The following is a 19,601-nucleotide window of genomic DNA, read 5'->3' on the forward strand; positions in this document are numbered from 1 at the left end:
TAAATCTCACCAGATTTTTTTTTTTCCCTTTCATTTCTTATGTTTGAAAAACAACAGCAGCTGAGTTTGCCTGCAGATATTACTGACATTTGTAATTGGGGCAGGGCAGACAAGATCTGTATGTCAAGACAGCCTCTTCAGAATTTGCTGATGGGAACATTCTACTCAAGTTAATGAAAAAAAACAACCAACCCCAAACTCTAAAGTCACAGGATTCTCAGGACAAAAGATCTAAATTCCAGTTACAGAACTATTTGAAAGTGTACACAAATTTACTTCTCAAATACATTACATTTCTTCATCTTCCACAGGCTTAGAATTCAGGAAATTGTGTGTGTCAGAACTGGATGACTTGTCTTTTTCTTGCTTGATTCTTTTGAACTATTTCCATAGAAACTTTGGCTTCATACAATGGGATCGGTTCATCCAGCTGAGGCCTAAAATGGAACATGACAGAAGTGCCTGGTGAGCATGCTCAGATCAACAGAAATATTGCAGGACTACTGCTATAGACTTTACTTTCACTATGTAAACTTTACTCCTTAAACAAAATAAAAGTTTTATAGCTTTGCTTGGGTTCAGTAAAGAAGGGAAGAGCCCAAAAGCAAACAGAAAAGAGAAGTTAATGAAAAGATATCCTTCTTAAGGGGTAAAAAATAGGTGGTGGTGGTGAGGCTTTTGCTCAACAGCAATACAGTCAGACTGTAAAGGTAAAGGATCTTCCATTCCTACTTTATTACGGGAGTCTTCATACATAGTGAAGCTGTTACTCTTCTCAGAGGAGTATTAGACCCATCATCTTTACAGCCAAAACCATTTCTCAGTCAGACATGTTGCGGAGCAGTTAGATACATGCTCTTCCTCCACCAAGAAAAGAATATGCGGCCTTGGTTAAATTTTGACATACAGCATAATCATGGGATTTACCCAACCTCCTTGTGCATTAGCTTGCTGTATTACAAACAGAAATAAACCATAAACTGCTCCATACAAACTATGTGAGGCATCTTTTCCCTGAGTAACCCCCAATAAATTTGCAGTACAGTGCTGGCAAGAGTTATCTACTCTAATGATGAATTTCATTAAAAGAAGAAAGAAAATAATAAAAAAAAAATCAAATTACATCTCACCTGAAAATGCTACTTGATAGTTTCTCCATTATATCTTCTAAGATGGGTAGCTAAGAGGACTGTCAAGGTAACAACGTATCTACAGATAAATCTTTCCATAATCATGTGTGCTGGCAAGAGCCCTGTATTGATACAAAACCAGCAGGATCAAGGCAAAAATGAAAGTTAACCTTCATGCCAATCTTTAGATCACCTTTATGCACTTGCTTATATATCAGAAGCCTCCTTTCCTGAAATAGTATACAGAAATGCAATATGGAAAATAAACTTTCAAAAAATAAGGCAAAAGTGTTAAGACTGACAAATGCAGCCCACACTAGTTCAAAGTTCGTCAATCAGAATGGCAGCTGTGGGTTTTGTGTAGAATGAAGAGGACGCACTTTGGTACCAATTAACTATCCCGACTCATCATACAGACATCTGAGGTGAAAATCAAAAGAAAGTTTGGAACACAGTGAGTCTGTAAATTCATGGAGCAGCACTGTGCATCTGTAAGGGGTCTCTGAGTTAATGACTACCATTCATGGCAAAGCAACAGATGAGGCTGTATTTAGTCTTTATATGAAGCTCAAAAATTAATGTCCCTTCCTTCATTTTTAGAGCAATCTGGTTAATATTTGAAGCTCAAGTTATTTTAAAAAGCAATCACCTTGTGTTTTCTTCAGATGTTATTAATGCCATATGCTCAAGAATTTCACAAGATACACAGATCCAAAAAAACCCCCAAACCTAAACCAGATTTTTCCTTTCAACTTTAAAGCCTGTTGTGATAAAATGTGCTGTTGTTATTAAAGACACCCCAGGAGACGACAGAAGAAATATTACTGTTTAGTCAGCTTACTTTTTATGTGGATAACTACTCAGTAAGCATTCAACAAAAATACCAAACGATAAATTGATTCTTGATAACCTGCATCCTATAAACATTCACTTCGTGTGCCTGACCTTGCCTAAGCAACTTTGCAGTTTAGTGGAGGAGGGAGGACCTCCTTGCAGTACAGTTAGCTGCTTCACAAATATAATGACTTAATCCTCACCTGCCCCTGCTGTTCTGCTAAACTGCAAAAGTGATTCAGCAGATCTCAGTCTGCAGTGCAGTAAAGAACAGGGAGGGTCCTTAAAGCCATAAACAGAAAAACCTCCCAGTACTTGAAGTGATCCACTGAAAACTATCACGCCAGTAGAAAGCTCAGAGTCCAGCTGCTAAGACCAAATGTAGGTAACGCATAATGCAAATGGAGGCATTCCTCTGCCCATACCCACATCTGTGCTCAATAAATTTTATGTACATAAGATTACAAATAAAGAAAAGGTTATGAAAACAAAATATTTTAACTTTTTCAGTTAAACTGATTGCATTCAGATTTATGGATGATGCATTTACTGCCCAAAAGAACAAAAAAATCAAAATAAAAAATATCATATGCATAATATAAAAACTTATAGAATCAAATCTTAAACTAATGGTGTCAATCTTAAACCAAAATACGGCATTTTCTCCAGGATGCATGTTTTCTATTTCAGCACTGCTTTTAATGGAGCATGTGGAGACACATACTTAGAAGGAATGCAGAGGCTAGATTAAAACATGAGGGAATGTTGCATTTCTGTTACACTGTAAGCTTAACTGTGCTGACCTTTATGCCTGTCTTTATGTGACTGAGTAGAAGAAAATCTGTTAGTTGGTTTCTCAGTTGTATTTCCATCCACTTGTATCAGCAGCCAGTATTCAAAAGGACCATCGAAAGGATATAGAGATACTTCCCTTGCTGTACGTTGGACAAGTTCCATATCTCATCATTCAGAAAGGAGACAGTGGCTCCTTTAAGAAACAAGGAATGGCTGTCTGGAGGATCCAGCTATAACAAATTGAGGAACAATGTTATTTAGTTATGTTTTCCTATATAAAAATAGAGGATAAATAGTTATTTTATACAGATGGTTAAAAAAAGCCTACAAACCACCCTTGGCCCATACTGAAAACTTAGAAAACTTGTGATATTTACAGCTTTAAATGATACTTCTCTGTCTTGTCAAGCAGTTTAATACACTCAGCCAAAAACAGGTCCTTTAAAATTTGTCAGTACAGCTAAGCCATTAACATAGCTTACTATCATCTCAGAGAAGACAACCCCAAAACTGTCCCAAAAGAAAAAATGTTATTAGTGCTGTCTACTTCCCATTTTCTGGATGTGAAAATTTTCTTCAGTAAAAAGTGATGGTGTTACCAGTGAGGAACCACCCGGCCATGACCGAAGCTCACAGACACATCCATGCATGTACTGTGGTGCTAACGTTCTGATACAGTATCTTTACCTGAAGATTTTTTTCTGTTGTAATCCAGTGTCCCCCAACACCAAGAAGAGTTATGATATCATGCTTATGAGGCAGCAACTGTGATTTTGAAGTTGATTCATCTTCAGCGCTATATAATCTCACTGGAGAGGAGGGAAACAACAAAATTTATTTCAGTTCAGAAGAAAATTCGGTGCAGAATGAAACAGCCACCTCTTCCTGTACTTAAGAACACATTATCTTGGGATCCTTTACAATCCTGTGTCTTCAGATACAAAAGAGATGGAATATATGCACATGAATACACCCAATGAAAGACACCTGTCTGGAGCACCACTACAAATAGATTACGCTGCTAGTCATGTGAGAATATCTGAGAAAGTAGACGATTTAGGAAATTCAATATATATTTCTTTTAATACATTTCAGTGGAACTCTAAGTTCTTCAATTATTTCAGCTAAAAATAATAAGCAGAAGTTTCAACTATTATGGCTGCTTTAGAATACAGGTTGACAGTACTGGTGACTATGGCATAATGTTTGTATTAAAATAAGGTAGCATAAACAACGATGTCACAGCTCTACTCTTTAAACACATTTTTTTTCCTTTTCAGTTTTAAATATAGGAAAAATTCAGACAAATTTAGCAATGACTGACAGTATCAGACACTTCCTCTAGAGGGTGATATGAGGAGATCTTAAGGAGATCATGCTTAAGCAAACCTATTGAATAAAGAAACGTACATGAAATCGCATGGGAACAAGCAAGTAAATGTAATTGTTTGAGGTGATGCAGACTCCACCTATATTACCTGGAAATTCTACTACTACTACCACCACCACCACCACCTAATAGTGCTCTGAAGACCAGTTTTTCATCTGTTGCATACCTCCAGCATCTAGAACAATATCCACTCCCAGGCCACCCGTCTCTTCCAAGCAGCTCTCTGCCACATCAATCTTGCCATTTGACACATCTATCACACGAGCTAGAAAGAGAAGCACATTTGGTTAACTACAATAAAAAATGCAGAGTTCACATTCAGAGCAGAACAAAGTTTCTAGTTACTGAAAGTATGACAAGTTTGCAGCCAAGTCAAAAAACCCTAAATAGCTATTAGCTTAATGCAGAAATCAAACTCACAAAACTGTTTAGGCCAAAAAGAATAAAGTATGCCATGACAAGAATTAGAAAACCGTCTGTAAGTTCATGATTTGCTATTTTTTTCCAAAAGCCTCTTCAAAAATAGCAACTTCTGGAGTGACTAGCCATGTTATTGAAGCAAAAGAGTGGCCAAAAGATAAGGAGGGACCTTATTTCACATCTCCCAACTTTCAAATTTTCTATCAAATAACCATAGCAGTAATGCTTTGGAAGTTTTCCAATCACTGTTTTTTTCCCTTACTCTCCATAAACCCCACCACTTCCCACTCATCCCTCGCAGAGCTCTTCTCTTGCTTCCGTATCACAGAGGAAAACAAAAACCTATTCTCTCTTGTATGGAGCCCTGTCTCACAGTACAAGTCAGAAGTAAACACGTAAAAGCAAAAGAAATTCAGTCACTTGTGAGGCAACGACTTGACGTTTCTTATGATTCCAGCAAGTCTGTCATTCTTATTATATCTATCTTTTCTTTAAAATAATGCTTAGTAACCTCATTATTTATCTCACAGCATGGATAAGCTCATTAATGTATTACTTTGTGCATGATGTTTTTAAAATAGCCCTCTGGGTCATAAATATTTAGATAAAAGTCTTTACATCTCTTCTTGAAATATTTCTGAACTGAAAGTCACTAATACATTTTCTTCTCATATATCTGTAATACCATATTTATAGATGGTTATAGAGATAAACCGTGGAATCAGGAATAACTAGGGCAGAGAAGAAGCAGCTAAGGTTCTTAGGGCTTTAGTTTTGGTTTATAATTATAAGGTAAAACAAACATTTAGGAACTAAACAGACCAAACACATCTTAGCAAAATGATAACTGAAACAATGTCAAATTTGGAAGCTCATTTCCCAGGCACAATGAATTAAACTCAAATTTGCAATCTTTACTTACCCACTAAAGGCTGCCGTACACCTTCTTGAATTTAATCAAAAGGGTGGGAAGGAAGAAGAGAAGAAAAACGGTGAGAAACCAGTCATTAAGAATATTAACAAATACTCAGTTAATGCTTTGGGGTTTGTTTTTAATCCCCCTTTGAAACAAATCATAAGATGCGCTCAGATTTTTAGGTCAATCATTCAGGTTTTTCACTGAAGTCAAACTATGTGGCTAAAGATAACAGACATGGTCATAATTTAATACAGATGTCACATTAATTTAGTAATGATAGTCACATTTCCCGTATGCAAATAAAACCCCACAGTATCATTTTCTTATTAGTTTCTCAGTCAAGAAGTTAAAAAGCTTTTCTTAACATGGCAATTTGACATGGTAAAAGGTTTCTGCAACTGATGTTACTTTCTGAGAATAATTCTGATTTACAGACTCAAAGCCTGACTATCAAATTAAAAGGCAATAAGTTTAATCAGTTTGACTATTTCCTGATTCCTGTTTAGCAAAGATTTTCAGTTTTGTTACTTGAGTCAATACAGTAATTTAAACTGTACTCATCAAAATCCTGTTCAATTTCCTTCCTAGCAAAAGGCTGTAATAATCTCTCTCCACTACGGAAAAAGCTGAGCAATAAATGATAATCTAATTTTCTATAATCCTTTGTCATTTATGCAAAATTTCTTGCAAAGAATTTTAAAATTAGTTCAGTTTCTTCTTGCAGAACTTTTAAAGTGACGTTATTCTGACCAGCAAAAAGGCTTCAGTTTCTCTCCTCTTTCACTGTTGGGGAGAAGTAGCAATATCAGTATTTCCCCAGCGTGCTACCAGTGTGCACTCTCACACAGTAATTTCAGCTACAGAGTTTAAAAACTGTCACACAAAAGAGTTCAGATTTGCTATTTTGTTTGCTGAACAGACTCAAGCCGTGGAATCACCGACGAGTTCTTACCAGAAATGTATCCACTGAAAGCTCAATAGTGGTTTTAAAGGAAAAAAAAGGAAACCCAAACCAAACAACCAAACAAAAACCCCAACCAAATGAAAAGAGAAAAAAAAAGGTGACCTAAGGAACAGAAGAAATAGATGTGTGTGTGTGTGTATCTATGTGTGTTTTTTTAATTCTCTTTTCTAACAGAAACTCATCATATTATTTATGTAACATTCTGTTTCCAGTCTGAAACATGGGCACTAAAAGGTCAAAACTGGTTGTAATCCCCTCCTTCATACTATTATTATATTTACTCCAGAGATTACTGGAGAGATGTAAGGACCCCACCCGGTTGGCCTAAATATAAAATCCTTAAACACTAACAGGAACTTCTACTTCAGGCACTGGAATCATATTTATTAAAACACAAAACCCAAAACAAAAAACCCTAAAATGTAAGAACAGTGAGTTGCTTTTTGCTTACACACTCAAACTGTTTCTCCTTTTAATGCTGTACTCAGGTTATATCTCTTTATTTGGAGTAAAGATACAATTAACTTTTTTTCCCTAATGTTTATGTTCCACAAACATTCAGGAAAACTGCTAAATGAAACTTCTACTGTTATAGTGCAAGCACGTACATAAGCAATGTAAGTGATAGCCTTTTCACTGCAAGAGATGGTTATTTCAGCCATTTATGAAGCAGCTGGTTATGCTATACACTGATAACTCAAACTGCTGCTCATTGACAACTGACAAACTCTTTCTAAAAGCTAAACAAAGAACCCAACACTAAACAAGCACAAAACTGAAAAAGCCTCGACACACAGGCAGGCATTAGAAGCCAGCTTAGATACAGCTAGCTATGCTTGGGTTACTTAGAACGTTTGTTTTGTGTTAACATTCATAGAATGTAAAAACTCCAGCAAAAAGTAAGTAACAAAGCAACCCAAAGTCATATTCATATGTGCTGACAGGATTATGATAATAAAATTGCAAGGTCCTTTCTTAACTAATAAAGTTTTCATATCATTAGCAAGATACAACCCTAAATTATTAAAAAGCAATGGTTTAGGTCTTTTGTATTTACTCTTTCACCCTGCAACAGCTGGCATAACAAACCTCTACATAATAGAAGCATTCACAAAAATGCATTATGTTCTGATGTTTGTAATGTCTCCTATTACAGTAAAAAAGAATTCTGAGGTAAGAAAAGGAAAAACTAGCTTTTCAGAGGCCATAGAAAAATGTAGAAAAATAAGTCTGCCGGGTCTTAGAGGAAATTATGACATCCCCAGCACAAAACTTTGCGGTTCCCTGTTGAAAACTGTTAAGGTCAGACAGCAAAAAATGTCTTTCTCCCTGCTCTTGTGTAATAACCTCTGCACAGCACTCCACTTCCTGCTGCATTATCAGCACTCCAAAGCCAGTTCTGGAAGAGCTAAATACACACTTGGTAGGCTGGAAGTGAATCACTCCCCAACACTGCAGATGTGTGTGAACATGCAGCCCCAGAATGCATTTGCACACTGTGTTGTCTCTGTGCTTCCACTGCCAGTTCTGTTCTTGGGAGCCAGAAAGGAATTAAAATTGACAAGAACTCTGTTCTCTCTGTGTCTAAAGAGCAGCTCTCTGGCTTATTTCATCCCTCTTAGCTTACTATTCTTGAGCCAGCAAGGGAGAACACAAGGACAATACTATGTGCACCTGCATATCAGCAATGCCTCATTTTAGTGAGTCACTAAGAAGAAGAGAGGAGATTTGAAAACAGCTCTAATTCTCCATTTGGAAAGCAAAGATTGCTGACAATATTAAGTGGAAAAAAAACCAACAAAGGAGAAAGGAGTAAGAATGAGGGACAGCTAACCTTGATACTAACTTTTTAATCAGATCTCTCCTTAACCCATATATATTTTTATTGCTGCAACTGTAATGCAGTTACAGTATGTTGATGTGATAACTGACTACAGAATGCTTTCCCCTAGAAAATATTCTTACAAGAGACACAGCTACTCTTTACATATGCTTCTTTGAATGGTAACAAAAACCATACACTGAAAAATAAACTTGATGATTATGCTCTGACAGTCTTTGCATTTTGAGGAGGATTTTAAACTTCTATAGAAAAGTTCACAGACTGCAATCAAACTGGGCTTTGCAATGCTATCCTTTAAACTGTCTGAATAAAGAAATACTCTACTTTACTCCACTCTGCAGCATCGAAATAAGAAAAGGTCTGTTCAGGAAGGATGCTAGTAGGTTTGTATAGTCCAAATAACACTGTTACTTTCAGGGACACCACCCTTCCCCTTCAAACTTAAGTATCAAAGAGAAGAAATGGAAAAAGTCATAGATGAATGCAAGTATTAATGTCTAAAACAAAGCTCATTTAGGACACAGGAAAATGCAGAGACTTTGACTATCCTGTCACAACAGCTACTGTTATGACAGTACTTGAAACAGAGCTGCCACATAGCTTGACAAAATACTATTAGAAGTAATTTGAGTCTGATGAATACTGTATCTCAAGTATGTGATCGCACCTGAACACTGGCTCAGGTACCTAGATTACATAGTGTGATACTGGTGCTTTAGTAATGCTTTCTTCTTGTTCACAAGCAACGAGTTTACAAAAAGACTTCTGAGGTAGTTAGGCCAAAAGGCAGCACTCAAGCACTATAGAAAATAAGAAGAGAGACTGTCATTACAATTTAAGTGAAGAATAAAAATGCCATTAAATTCACCTAAACCAGAAATTAAATACCTATGGAGTACAGAATAAATGTCAAAACTATTTCATTAGACTATTTATAATTTTGTGTTTCAGTTTGCAGCTACTTGAAATAAGTCTCTACACTAAAAAAAGTATTTTGAGACATTCTTCAGTGTAAATTTTAGCCCTGAAGAATATAACTTACCCACAGGAGGTCTGAGCCTTTCCAGGTGCTGCTTATCTTCAAGACTGTATGCAGTAGAGATTACTTTAGCTCCTCTGTGTTGTGCTAACTGAATAGCTATTGTACCGAATGGCTGCAGAACAAAGAAAGTAGATGAATTTGTTTACAGCAACAATTTTATGCCATTTAAGAAAGATTATACTGCAAAGAACAGTCAGGAGAGTATCTCAAAATGAACTTACTCTTTCAATAAAACACATCTAAGTCAAGGTTTTGAATATTCATAGATCTGCTTCTGTTCTAAATGAAGCAAAAAAAAAAGTCTTTTCATTGACTAGAAAGCTCTGAACAAACTTTTAGTAACTACTTCTTCAACAGAGTATCTCAGGTTCCACTTTAACTAACACAGGTATCATAGCTGCAATTGTAGCTTTGGGCTTGCTTGCTTGTTGAAGGAAGAAGTGTTACCAAGGAAAAAGCCCCAGACACTTCTACATTATTGAATCTTGGCTGAGGCAAGCTCCACATCTTCATTAGCAATAAAGATTGCAGTAATGCAAAGGAAATTATTTGTATCTAAGAGAAGTTAAAAAGGGTGGGAAAGGAATAAAAAATTAAGGCACTTTCCTCCAGTTATACCTAAGGGCCTAAGGTAAAACTATGTCAATGTAAAACACCAGGAAAGAGCTACCTCTCTTCACTGCCCACACAACGTGTAAAGGACTACATTCTTGGCTCATTACCTTATGTGGGAAGGCCCTTCCTGTTAATCCATTAAGTTAAGGGTGCTGCCAAGAGTAACATATAAGGCTTGATAAATTTAGTATGTTGTAAGAAATCCAACTGTTCTGGTGATAAGGCAGTTATTTACAGCAGAGGTAATCTTTCTGATCTGAAATTGTTATTATTGCACAGTTGTTACCTACACTTGCTCCGTCCATTACAAGCACAGTTTTTCCAGGAGAGACTTGGGAAAGGTAGTGTAAAGCTGTGTATGCTCGGACACCATCACGGACAGTCCCGGCTGCTTCAACCCAACAAACTTTTTCTGGTTTACGAACTAAGTTTGGGAAAAAACAAACAAACAAGAAACAGATGGAGGGGGGGGAAGCAGCAAGTCCCTGATATTTCACTCAGTTATTTGTCAGACTTTATCAATTTCTAAAACATAAAAGAAAATTATACATGTCAAATCACCTACAGGTGTAATTATGATTATTTCACAAAGGCAATATTCCAATACTGTGGGTAATGGCAGTCTTAGGTCAGCTAACGGAGTCAAAGTGGAAAAAGGCAATTATTATTCCATGAATAATCAGTTTGCTTTTGCAGCACTCATGCGAGCAAGTTCAGATACAAGCATAGTACTTAAACAGAAAAAAAGACAGATGTGTAATTCCTGCTATAACCTCCTGACAGAAGTGATCTGAGGAGCTCTTTTTTCTGTGTCAGAGTTATTTTTGTGAAAACACACAATGCAAGTTCCAATCCACAAGTTCCTAATTCTCATTCTCTTTAGGTTACAATCTACTTCACAATCCATTGGTACAAAGAGCTTATGCACGTTGGAACATATTTCAAGAGAGATAAAGGTCAAGATAACGTTATTTTTCAGCTCTGCTTTCTGTTGTCTCTACCTACAAGATGCTTCAAAATTTTCTTATTCTATCAACATGCTCAGAAGGAAGGTAATGGTAATGAAGTACTCTATTAAATAGAAATCACAAGTTCAAACACCATTTTCTATGTAAGCGATTTACATGATTTAGCAAAGACTTTAATGCTAAGCTAGAAATTATCATAGCCCAGCTGACAGTCTGGCACAGAACTGAACTAAGCAAGCTCAGTCCTCTGGAGGGACACTACAAAGAAAATAAGGTTTGGTCTGTCGCTTTAAGGATAAGAATTGACAGGGTAGCATGAATCACGGGAGCTATAAAACAACATGAGCAATGTGATCACCTGGGATCATTTATCAGTGTGTTGGAAAAGGATTCTAGGGATCATCCCCAGCATCATCACTTTTTGTGCCAGTTCATCCTATTTAGCACGAAGTAAACTACTGTAGGTAATATAAAATCAGAAATACTTTCTGCCTGTAGTTACTGTGCCTATAGATAAGGCAGCACGGACCTCTAGATTTCATTTTGCTTGATTTGTACTTTTAAGCATTATCAAGAGTAAACCTTGTTTTTTTCCATCTCCGTAAGTCCATGATTATTTTGCAGAAGCTGTCAATAGCCAGTCAGGAGGATTTCATCTTCAAACAAGCCAACATAAACAATACTTCTTTACCTCTCATATATATGTTAAAAAACCATATAGAGGATATTTTACCATACTTTATGCAGTAAACATAGGGGTTTTGATTTGGCATAAACAAATTTAGAGGAGTCACCTTTAATTACGCAGGTTGAATTCATGGACAGGCACAGAAACAATACAAACTAATCTGAGCTAAAGACTAGCTTGTTCCAAGTAACACAACAAACCGCTGGGAAAAGCACAGAGATTCCCAGATTTAGTATCCTACACGTTAAGCACTTTATGCCCAGAAAGGCTAAACTGGAAATTCACAATAATTGAAAAAAGTGTTTCAATCCTCAGATTTCCCTGATCCTCAGTCCCTGAAAATTCCTTTCTCCACCTTCTAGTCTGCTAATCTTATCCCATCTTTTAGTCCAGTCACAACTGATATTCCTGGACTGGGTCAAAGTGAGGAAAAAAGCAAATGTCTCCTTACTTAACTTTGGGACAGATGAGGTGAAGAAAAAGCAGAAAGACAATGGAGCAACAAAAAGAGAAGTTACAAGGGGGTTAAAACAAAAAAAGCAGCTTGTGTGGTTTGGCTTAAGGCAAAACATTAACCCATTCAATCTCAATCACAAAGAAAAATCCCTTGAGAGTACATAGTATACAAAGTTTCTAGGAACAGGTGGAGTAGACACAATATCTGAACATTGCTATACAGAACAACTTTGCCCATAGCTCCAACTTAATTAACTCCCTATTAGAAAAGCTAAACTGAAGTCTAAAGGTACAGTAAATATAAATATTGGCAAGATATATAAACTACTTACCCAAGTAATGCTCATGAACTAGAATAACTTCACAAAGACCAGACTCTTCAGAATCCAGGGGCAAAATTCCTGACAAAAAATGAACATAGACTTTAAATTTCAAATAAGCATACATTATAACCAAAACAAGCTCTGAATGAAGCTGACAGTCCTGCTTGGGCTGTGTGTGGTTCTGTTGCGCCCCTGTCAGGTTTTATGACAGGTTAAGAAAACTTGGCAAGGTAATTAATAGCCTATCATCATTATGGGTGCAGTGCAAAAGATGGTTCCAAAGGTGCTCCAAGCAGCATTTTGGGGTTCGGAAGAGAAAGGATGGGGACACTACTGAGTGCTTTTTGCCACTGGCATGCTTCTTTTTTGTCAAGTCATGTCTGAACCCACTTCGCACTGCTCTCACTCTGATGAGTGCCCCTATTTCTGCTCTGGGCCGTGGCCGACAAAGAATAAAACCAAGCTCTATACTGCAGACAGGCACTAACCGAGCCACATTGCAGATACTTCTACACTTCCATCCTGGTGCCTGCACATGTGTTGTTAGCAAAGGCAGCATAAAAGGGACAAAAAGAAGCAGAGAAAGAGCAAGCAAGAACGCGTGAGTGTAAGTTTTAAAAAGCTGGAACAGAAAAGAGGAAGTGAAAGAAAAAAATAATAAATAAAGAAATCCATCCTGGTCATAAATGCTTTTTTTCCTGCACTGGAAAAGGAGGAGATTCATGAACAGTAGGTTCTGGCATTCATTCAGTCTTCTGAAGTACACGTACCCTCTATCCTTGGTAAACCCAGTATTTTCTTCCCTCTTCTTACACTCCATTTAGTGCAAAGCAAGGACTTTGGCATAAAATCCTCAGCAAATTTGGCTGCTATTTCCAGGCTTTCACAATTCCCATTAAAAATGGTTATCCTACAGTGCTTGTATACATCTGCTGATCTCTCAAGGGTTTATCTATAGAATAAAAATAATATCAAGTCCAAAGTAGCTACCTATATCAGCTATTGTGCAATTAGGAAATAATGCAAGAAGGGCAAGAATCTCAGAACAGAACATACTTATAACAACACTACTGATTCTGTCTTACTTTCATAACTTAGGTCATTCTCTAATCCTTCAATTTAGCATACAAAATATAAACCTGTGAAAGAATGTCTTAAGAAATACCTCTTCTATCTTAAAGCATCATTCAGTTTTTGACGGTTAATACAATATCGTCTTTCAAGTGTTAAGAAAAATATCCTTATAGTAAACTAAAGTAACCTTAGCACCTAAACTAGTTTGCATTCTAACATCAAATTATAGAAAAAGCAAATCAGAATGAATATGAAGTGATTCCTTTTCTTGACAGATGCAAAAGTTCAGGAACAAGTCACATTCGCTCCTAACACTCAAGACAGCCTCCAAGGAGTCATTATACATTGCTGTAAACTCACATTGATTTCAGGGTCTCTAAAACCATTCACAAAAACATGACCCCAGTAATAAGGGAAAGACAGAACATCTTATGGACTGTCCTCTCAGTGCTTAGAGAAGCTCCAACATATTGTTACATGCATCAAGCATTTGCACAAATGCAAAATCAGAGTTTTCACCTTACCTGCCAGAAATACTCCACAGAGTGTAGGGCTTTCATGCATTGATTATTTATGTATTCAAGAATGAGGCATCTGGCAGAACTGATAAGCAAGTGGCCAGCCACCAGCAAATCAAAGTAGGTATGTTTATATTTAGGTTCATGTCTCCAAGTATTTGTAGCCAATTTAACCCTCAGAATATTTTTGCCTACACTTATTTCAATGAGGAAAATGGCAGAATTGATGGCTAAAAGATTCCAAGAACAACAAAGAAAACTGACTGTAACTTTGAAAGGAAGGCAAGAATGTATCTCAAAACAAAAGATTTTTGGCTGGTCCGAGGTTTTACTACTGTATCATTATGTATAAGAGAATACATTACATAAACAAAGAAATCTCCTCTGGAAAATTAAAGAAGGACCAGAAAACATTTGAAAGTGAGAAACAATACCTGGCCTGATTTTAGGAATAGATTTAATACACCAGGAAACTCCAGTGAGCACAGAACTACTGTTATACAAAAAGAGATTCATAAATAAGAACCATATTACCATATTATTACTGTTAAACTCAGTAAGGAGTATATACCAGGACTATACCCTTTGATAAAAGGACAGGCTTTTTTTTTTGCAAAATTCAAGTAGAAATACTTTCCTGACAATTGGGTATTTTGGGACCGTTTGACATTATTAAACACACAGCTAAGCAGACCATTTGGCAATAACTCATTGTCTTTCAGATCTGCTCACTCATAAACTCATATAAACTCAGAGCAGTAGTACCTGGGAAGTGTGCTCATTAGGAAAGATTTACTATAATAGAAATGTTTCACTCCTATTTTTTGTCTATACTGGATTCATAAGGTTGAACAGCTGTTTGAAAGTAAATGCCATGAGATTTCAGTATTTAAAGAAGTGGGTTTTCTTTCTTTTTGAGGTTAGAAATACATAATGCTCTTTTCTTCATCTTCTTATTTCCCCATGTGTAATTCTGACTTTTCTGCATTCACAAGCATTCAGTGTATAAGAATAAAAACCACAGACAATGGAAGTCTCAGGCAAAATGAGTCTGCTTCTTTCATGACCCAAGTAGATATACTATTCTCTTAATGTGAGATTCAGTCTAAAGTAGCTCAGCTGATTCAAACTACTTATTCTATATTTGAATTAACAAGAATGGAACAAAGTTCTAAATCACAAAAAAGTCCAACCCTCCCACAGCCACTTTGGATGTCACTTATGACCTCTCAGGTCCACAGATATATTTTCAGAAGGTTTCTTTTTTTTCCTAATTACTTACTGAAACCGCATTCCTTCAGCTGCAACAGAAGGTGATTGAAACACAAATACTATTTAAAAATATTCAACAGATGCAGCATATTTCAGTGAGATATTTAACCAAATGAGCAGTACTGTTCACGATAACGATACTATTCATAGTTCAAATTCATATGCAAGACCAGAAAATGCCTTGCCATAACTGTTCTACTTCATTATACAAAGCAAAGCCTCTTCTGTATATCATAAATGGAATATTAATTCCCAAGTGTAAGGATTATACCTTTTGTAGTGAACAAGTAGTAACAACCACACATCTTATTCCATTAGATTTAAGCTAATGATGTGAAGGACCTGCAAAATTTTGACCAGGAAAAGAAAAGCCCTAAACACTTTCAGTGTGACTTTTTACCTGGAAGTTTGTTTAAACAACAAACGAAAACAGTACAGCAACTACCACTTGCCTTTCTGATGGGCTTCTCTGACAATAATGTCATAGCAGGATCATAAAAGCACTGGTTCCCTGTGGTTAAGTTAGAGGAGAAACAAGTCTGCTTTCTACAACTCCACCAAGCAGTAAAAATGAAGGGTCTGGAAAATGAGCAGCTTGAATCAGTGCTTCTTTTTAAATGTGGTCCTGAGTATGTGCATTGCTTTTGGCAACTCAGAAAATCCAGCAGAACTGGTGAACCTACTTGCGTGTTTAAGCTAGGACCACTCTTGATTTCTTTATTCAAACAGGAATTGACATGACTTAGAAGAAACTGAACAGTCTTCAGTACACTTGAAGAAAAGATTCATTAGCAGTTAAGATTGTATTTTTATATCATTCTTAAGAAGCCAGGGAATACAAATCTGGACTTTGCATTATTGTCTGCATTACTGGTGACTGAAGTAGCACCACGACAGACTGCATTAGCCAGGGACCTGAACTTCCAGTCTTATAACTAAAAAGCTTCCTTAAGAGAACACTTTTAGAATAGAATTCTCATTTAGAAGAGTTTATTCATGTGACACTAGTTGAATCTTTGACACTATATGTCTAATTGTAGCTTTAAAATGATTATAACCTCAACCATTCATTATAAAAAGATTACTGTGTTAGTTGATAAGGCAAAAAAGCATTAACTTACCTACCACTTCATCATCGGGCTGAAAAAAGGTCACCTTTCTTCCAACTCATGAAGAATACACGAAAGAAGGAAGGAAAGCATGAAATGTTTATAGATGAAATTGAACATGCATTTGAAAGCACTGTTTATCACTAGCTCACAAACCTCAAAATATACCCTGCTAGTGATTTTTTTTTTCCTATTAAATATGCACATACCAAACCCAAATGTTTAATTCACTAAAGTCTGGCACCCCATCCACAAACAGTTACATGCAAGCACACACACGTACATGTTGTTGAAAGATCCAGGCTTTAAACTACACATCAAAGGTGGCTATGCCAGTGAAACACTGCAGAAATTCCTGAATGTTACTTTGTCTTCACTATTCCAAGGAATGATTTTTATAAATAAATTAAAGATTGTTACAGCATGTGCAGAGGAGATCTTAAAATCTCTGTACATTTTATTGAGAAAGCTCACATGCACTTTTTTTTTTCCTTTTTTTAATTGGTATGCAGGAATTACAATTCAGTTCCTTTTTTCTCCTTACTTTAATTTAAGGATCATTACTGATTTGGGGGAAGCCTCATGAAGAAAGCATGAAGTTCCTACTGTTACAGGAGTATCATACAAACAATGTTTATTTGTTCTGGATTACCAGACCTTAATTCTTGCTCCATACCCTCACAAGGCAATTATACAAACTCACCTTCCAATACAACTCCAGAAATTTCTCGACCAACAGGCAGAAGCTCCTTCTCCAGTTTTATTTCTGATAAAAGCTAAATGAAAATAATGGTTACAACATTCTTACTAAGGCTTGAAATTTGCATATTTATTACCATCTTGCAGTGTCTGGTATTCACAGTAAGGAAGTTGGGCCATTACCAAAATGTTATCTGGGAGAAGAAAGTACACACATTCCTCATTCAATATTAAAACCTTTGCACTGATTTTCTGAATTTAAATTTAGAAGCATATAAAAAAATAAACCCAGAGAGTTATTAACAGGCAAGCCAAACTGTGACTTAAAGTCAGTATGCAGAGGATGATAAAAGGGATTTACTGTAAGAGAACTCATAAATGACAACTGATCTTTCTCCATAAATTAGGAACTAAATTACAGGTGCTTTTTATTTAGAGAGATATAAGAGAGAGATATGCAAGAATACCACATCAATCCTGTGCCCTCCTTCTCAGCAGTAAAGCCATATCCTCAGATGGCATAAATGGAATTGTGCCCATTACCAGCCAGAGCCCTGGCTTAGATCTTCAGTGGAAAATGTAAACACCTCTAGCTTTTAAAAAATATAAATAAGCAAATACCTTTGTATCTATCCAGCTCAGTGCACAGGCTCTAACTTGCACTTTCACATCATTGTCTCTTGTAGGAGGAAGGTTTTCCTAGGACAAATTTTCAGACATTACATTATACAATGCAAAATGAATGTGCTAGTAGGATTTTTTCAAGCTCTTGAAAGCACTTTTCCACAGAGTCTTTGTTTTAGATTGTTTTGTAGTCAGAACAAGAATTTATCTTTTTTCTTTTTTTTCCTCAATTAAAAGAGAACTTATATCACAATGGATTTACAACACCATTTTGAGTACACAGAATCATGGAATGGTTTGGGTTTGATGGGATCTTAAAGGTCATCCAGTTCCACCCCCCTGCCATGGGTTTGGAACACACAGAAAAGTGTTCTGCCAGTGAAGCCTCCCCTAAGTACTCCAACTTTTGGTTTGAGGATTAATATCTGAAATTATTTTAAGTAGCTGAATACTGCTAATTTAAAGTATTTCATTAACCAAGTTGAGTTCTGGACTGCGGACTCCATACTGCTGTTGAGCTACGTCAGGTCCTGGAGGCAAAATCATGTTATTTCCACGTCACACTGTAGTCTGCAGTGTAGACATCTGTTGAAGTTAAGCAGTTAAATCACCAGAAAGTCACAAGAGTGCTTTGTTTCTGCTTCTGAAGTTTAGATGTATTCCTAAGTGCTTAAGATTTCTTTGATTTTTTTTTTTTAACTCTTCCAAAGAAACAGCTGTTGCTTTTCTCCTAGGCTTCGCAACATGAACAGTAACCTCTATCCAAGGAATACCGAGCTGAACTTTTTCTCACCCCAGCTGAGTTAAACACATGCTGTTCCTTTAAAACTGCAAGGCATTTTGCCAGACTGACCTCCTCCTTCTCAAACAAACCAAAATGGGTTCTCTTCATTCCACAAAGCAGAAAAGCCAGAAAAAAAGCCAACAGAAAAAATGTTGAACTATACAAATACAGTATTAGGTAAAAAAAACAAACACCAAAACCAAGAAACAAACAAACAAAACATAAAAAAAACAAACCCCCCACAAACCCCACAAAAAACCCAACCCAAACCAAAACAGCAACAACAAAAAAAACCACCCCTAAAAACCAAACCCAAACCAACAATCCCACCCCCCAAGCCCCAGATCAAAACCTCCAAGAACTTAGAATTTAAAGGACTTGTGTAGCCTATGTAAAGATAAGGTTATATTGTCTTTTGGACCTATGCTTTTGGTAGAATGCACATAATAAAACTGCTTTTCTTTATAAAAGAATATAAGTCTTAAGAGCAAAAAGAGATAATGTAATGTCTGTGCTGTTAACTGGCTCCTGCCTTCATAACTATGGCATTATTTAATTTATGGTGCTTGGTTAATTTAGCAATTAACCAAGCCCCATATAAGGAAGGTTTGCTATGGAAGTTCTTTATGCAAGATACTGACTTTTTGTTATCCACCGTCTATTCTTCTAAAGTCTCCTCAGTCAACTAGCTTTCCTATTTCTCGCTTTTGTCAGTATTTATTTCTATTTACAATGAGGATTCCATAGTGCTGGTCATTACACAGACACTTGCAGAATCAGTTCCTCTCTGAAAAGATTTAAATAGACAAGTAGGCAGCCAAAGTCTATGCACATGAATGCAGTTTCGGGATCTGCTTTAGCTTACCAAAGACTGTACCAGAGCTGCCTGGCTCACTTGTTGCCAACAGCTATGTATTCCTATCCCTTTCTTCGTGTTGGAGCTAGCAATCGTGGAGCGATAATGATACGAACTTGTAAGAGGTACCTGGATAAGTAAGCTGATCCATCTTTCCTTACAGCTGCATGACTCATAAAACCATTACAAGGAAGAGAATGAAAATGTGCTGCTAAAAGATGAACAATTTTTTTTCAGCAAAAGGGCAATTCTATAATCAATTTAAGTAGATCAAAGAC

General features: G+C 36.5%; 1 protein-coding gene across 7 annotated transcripts in view; it reads right to left on the reverse strand.

Annotated features, from left to right (window-relative positions):
• The window catches only part of CRYZL1 (crystallin zeta like 1), a 165,729-nt gene continuing 146,128 nt past the window's right edge, over window positions 1-19,601 (reverse strand). For 5 of the 7 annotated variants that reach the window (XM_061359099.1, XM_061359095.1, XM_061359093.1 and 2 more), the window contains 12 exons: window positions 17,681-17,758; window positions 17,064-17,136; window positions 16,373-16,417; window positions 12,397-12,465; window positions 10,243-10,376; window positions 9,338-9,449; window positions 5,492-5,515; window positions 4,316-4,414; window positions 3,447-3,568; window positions 2,884-2,989; window positions 1,131-1,176; window positions 1-437 (listed from right to left, as the gene is read on the reverse strand). In XM_061359099.1, coding sequence (XP_061215083.1) covers window positions 338-437; window positions 1,131-1,176; window positions 2,884-2,989; window positions 3,447-3,568; window positions 4,316-4,414; window positions 5,492-5,515; window positions 9,338-9,449; window positions 10,243-10,376; window positions 12,397-12,465; window positions 16,373-16,417; window positions 17,064-17,136; window positions 17,681-17,758 — 1,008 coding nt within the window. In that variant the 3' untranslated portion in view covers window positions 1-337. Of the gene's footprint in view, window positions 438-1,130; window positions 1,181-2,883; window positions 2,990-3,446; window positions 3,569-4,315; window positions 4,415-5,491; window positions 5,516-9,337; window positions 9,450-10,242; window positions 10,377-12,396; window positions 12,466-16,372; window positions 16,418-17,063; window positions 17,137-17,680; window positions 17,759-19,601 lie in introns of all 7 variants that reach the window. The other 2 variants (XM_061359092.1, XM_061359094.1) reach the window with 2 other exon arrangements.

This window comes from Neopsephotus bourkii, unplaced genomic scaffold (assembly GCF_033783945.1).
Source record: "Neopsephotus bourkii isolate Nb327-2 ecotype Australia unplaced genomic scaffold, CSIRO-AGI_Nbou_v1 NB_962, whole genome shotgun sequence".
NCBI lineage: Eukaryota > Metazoa > Chordata > Aves > Psittaciformes > Psittacidae > Neopsephotus > Neopsephotus bourkii.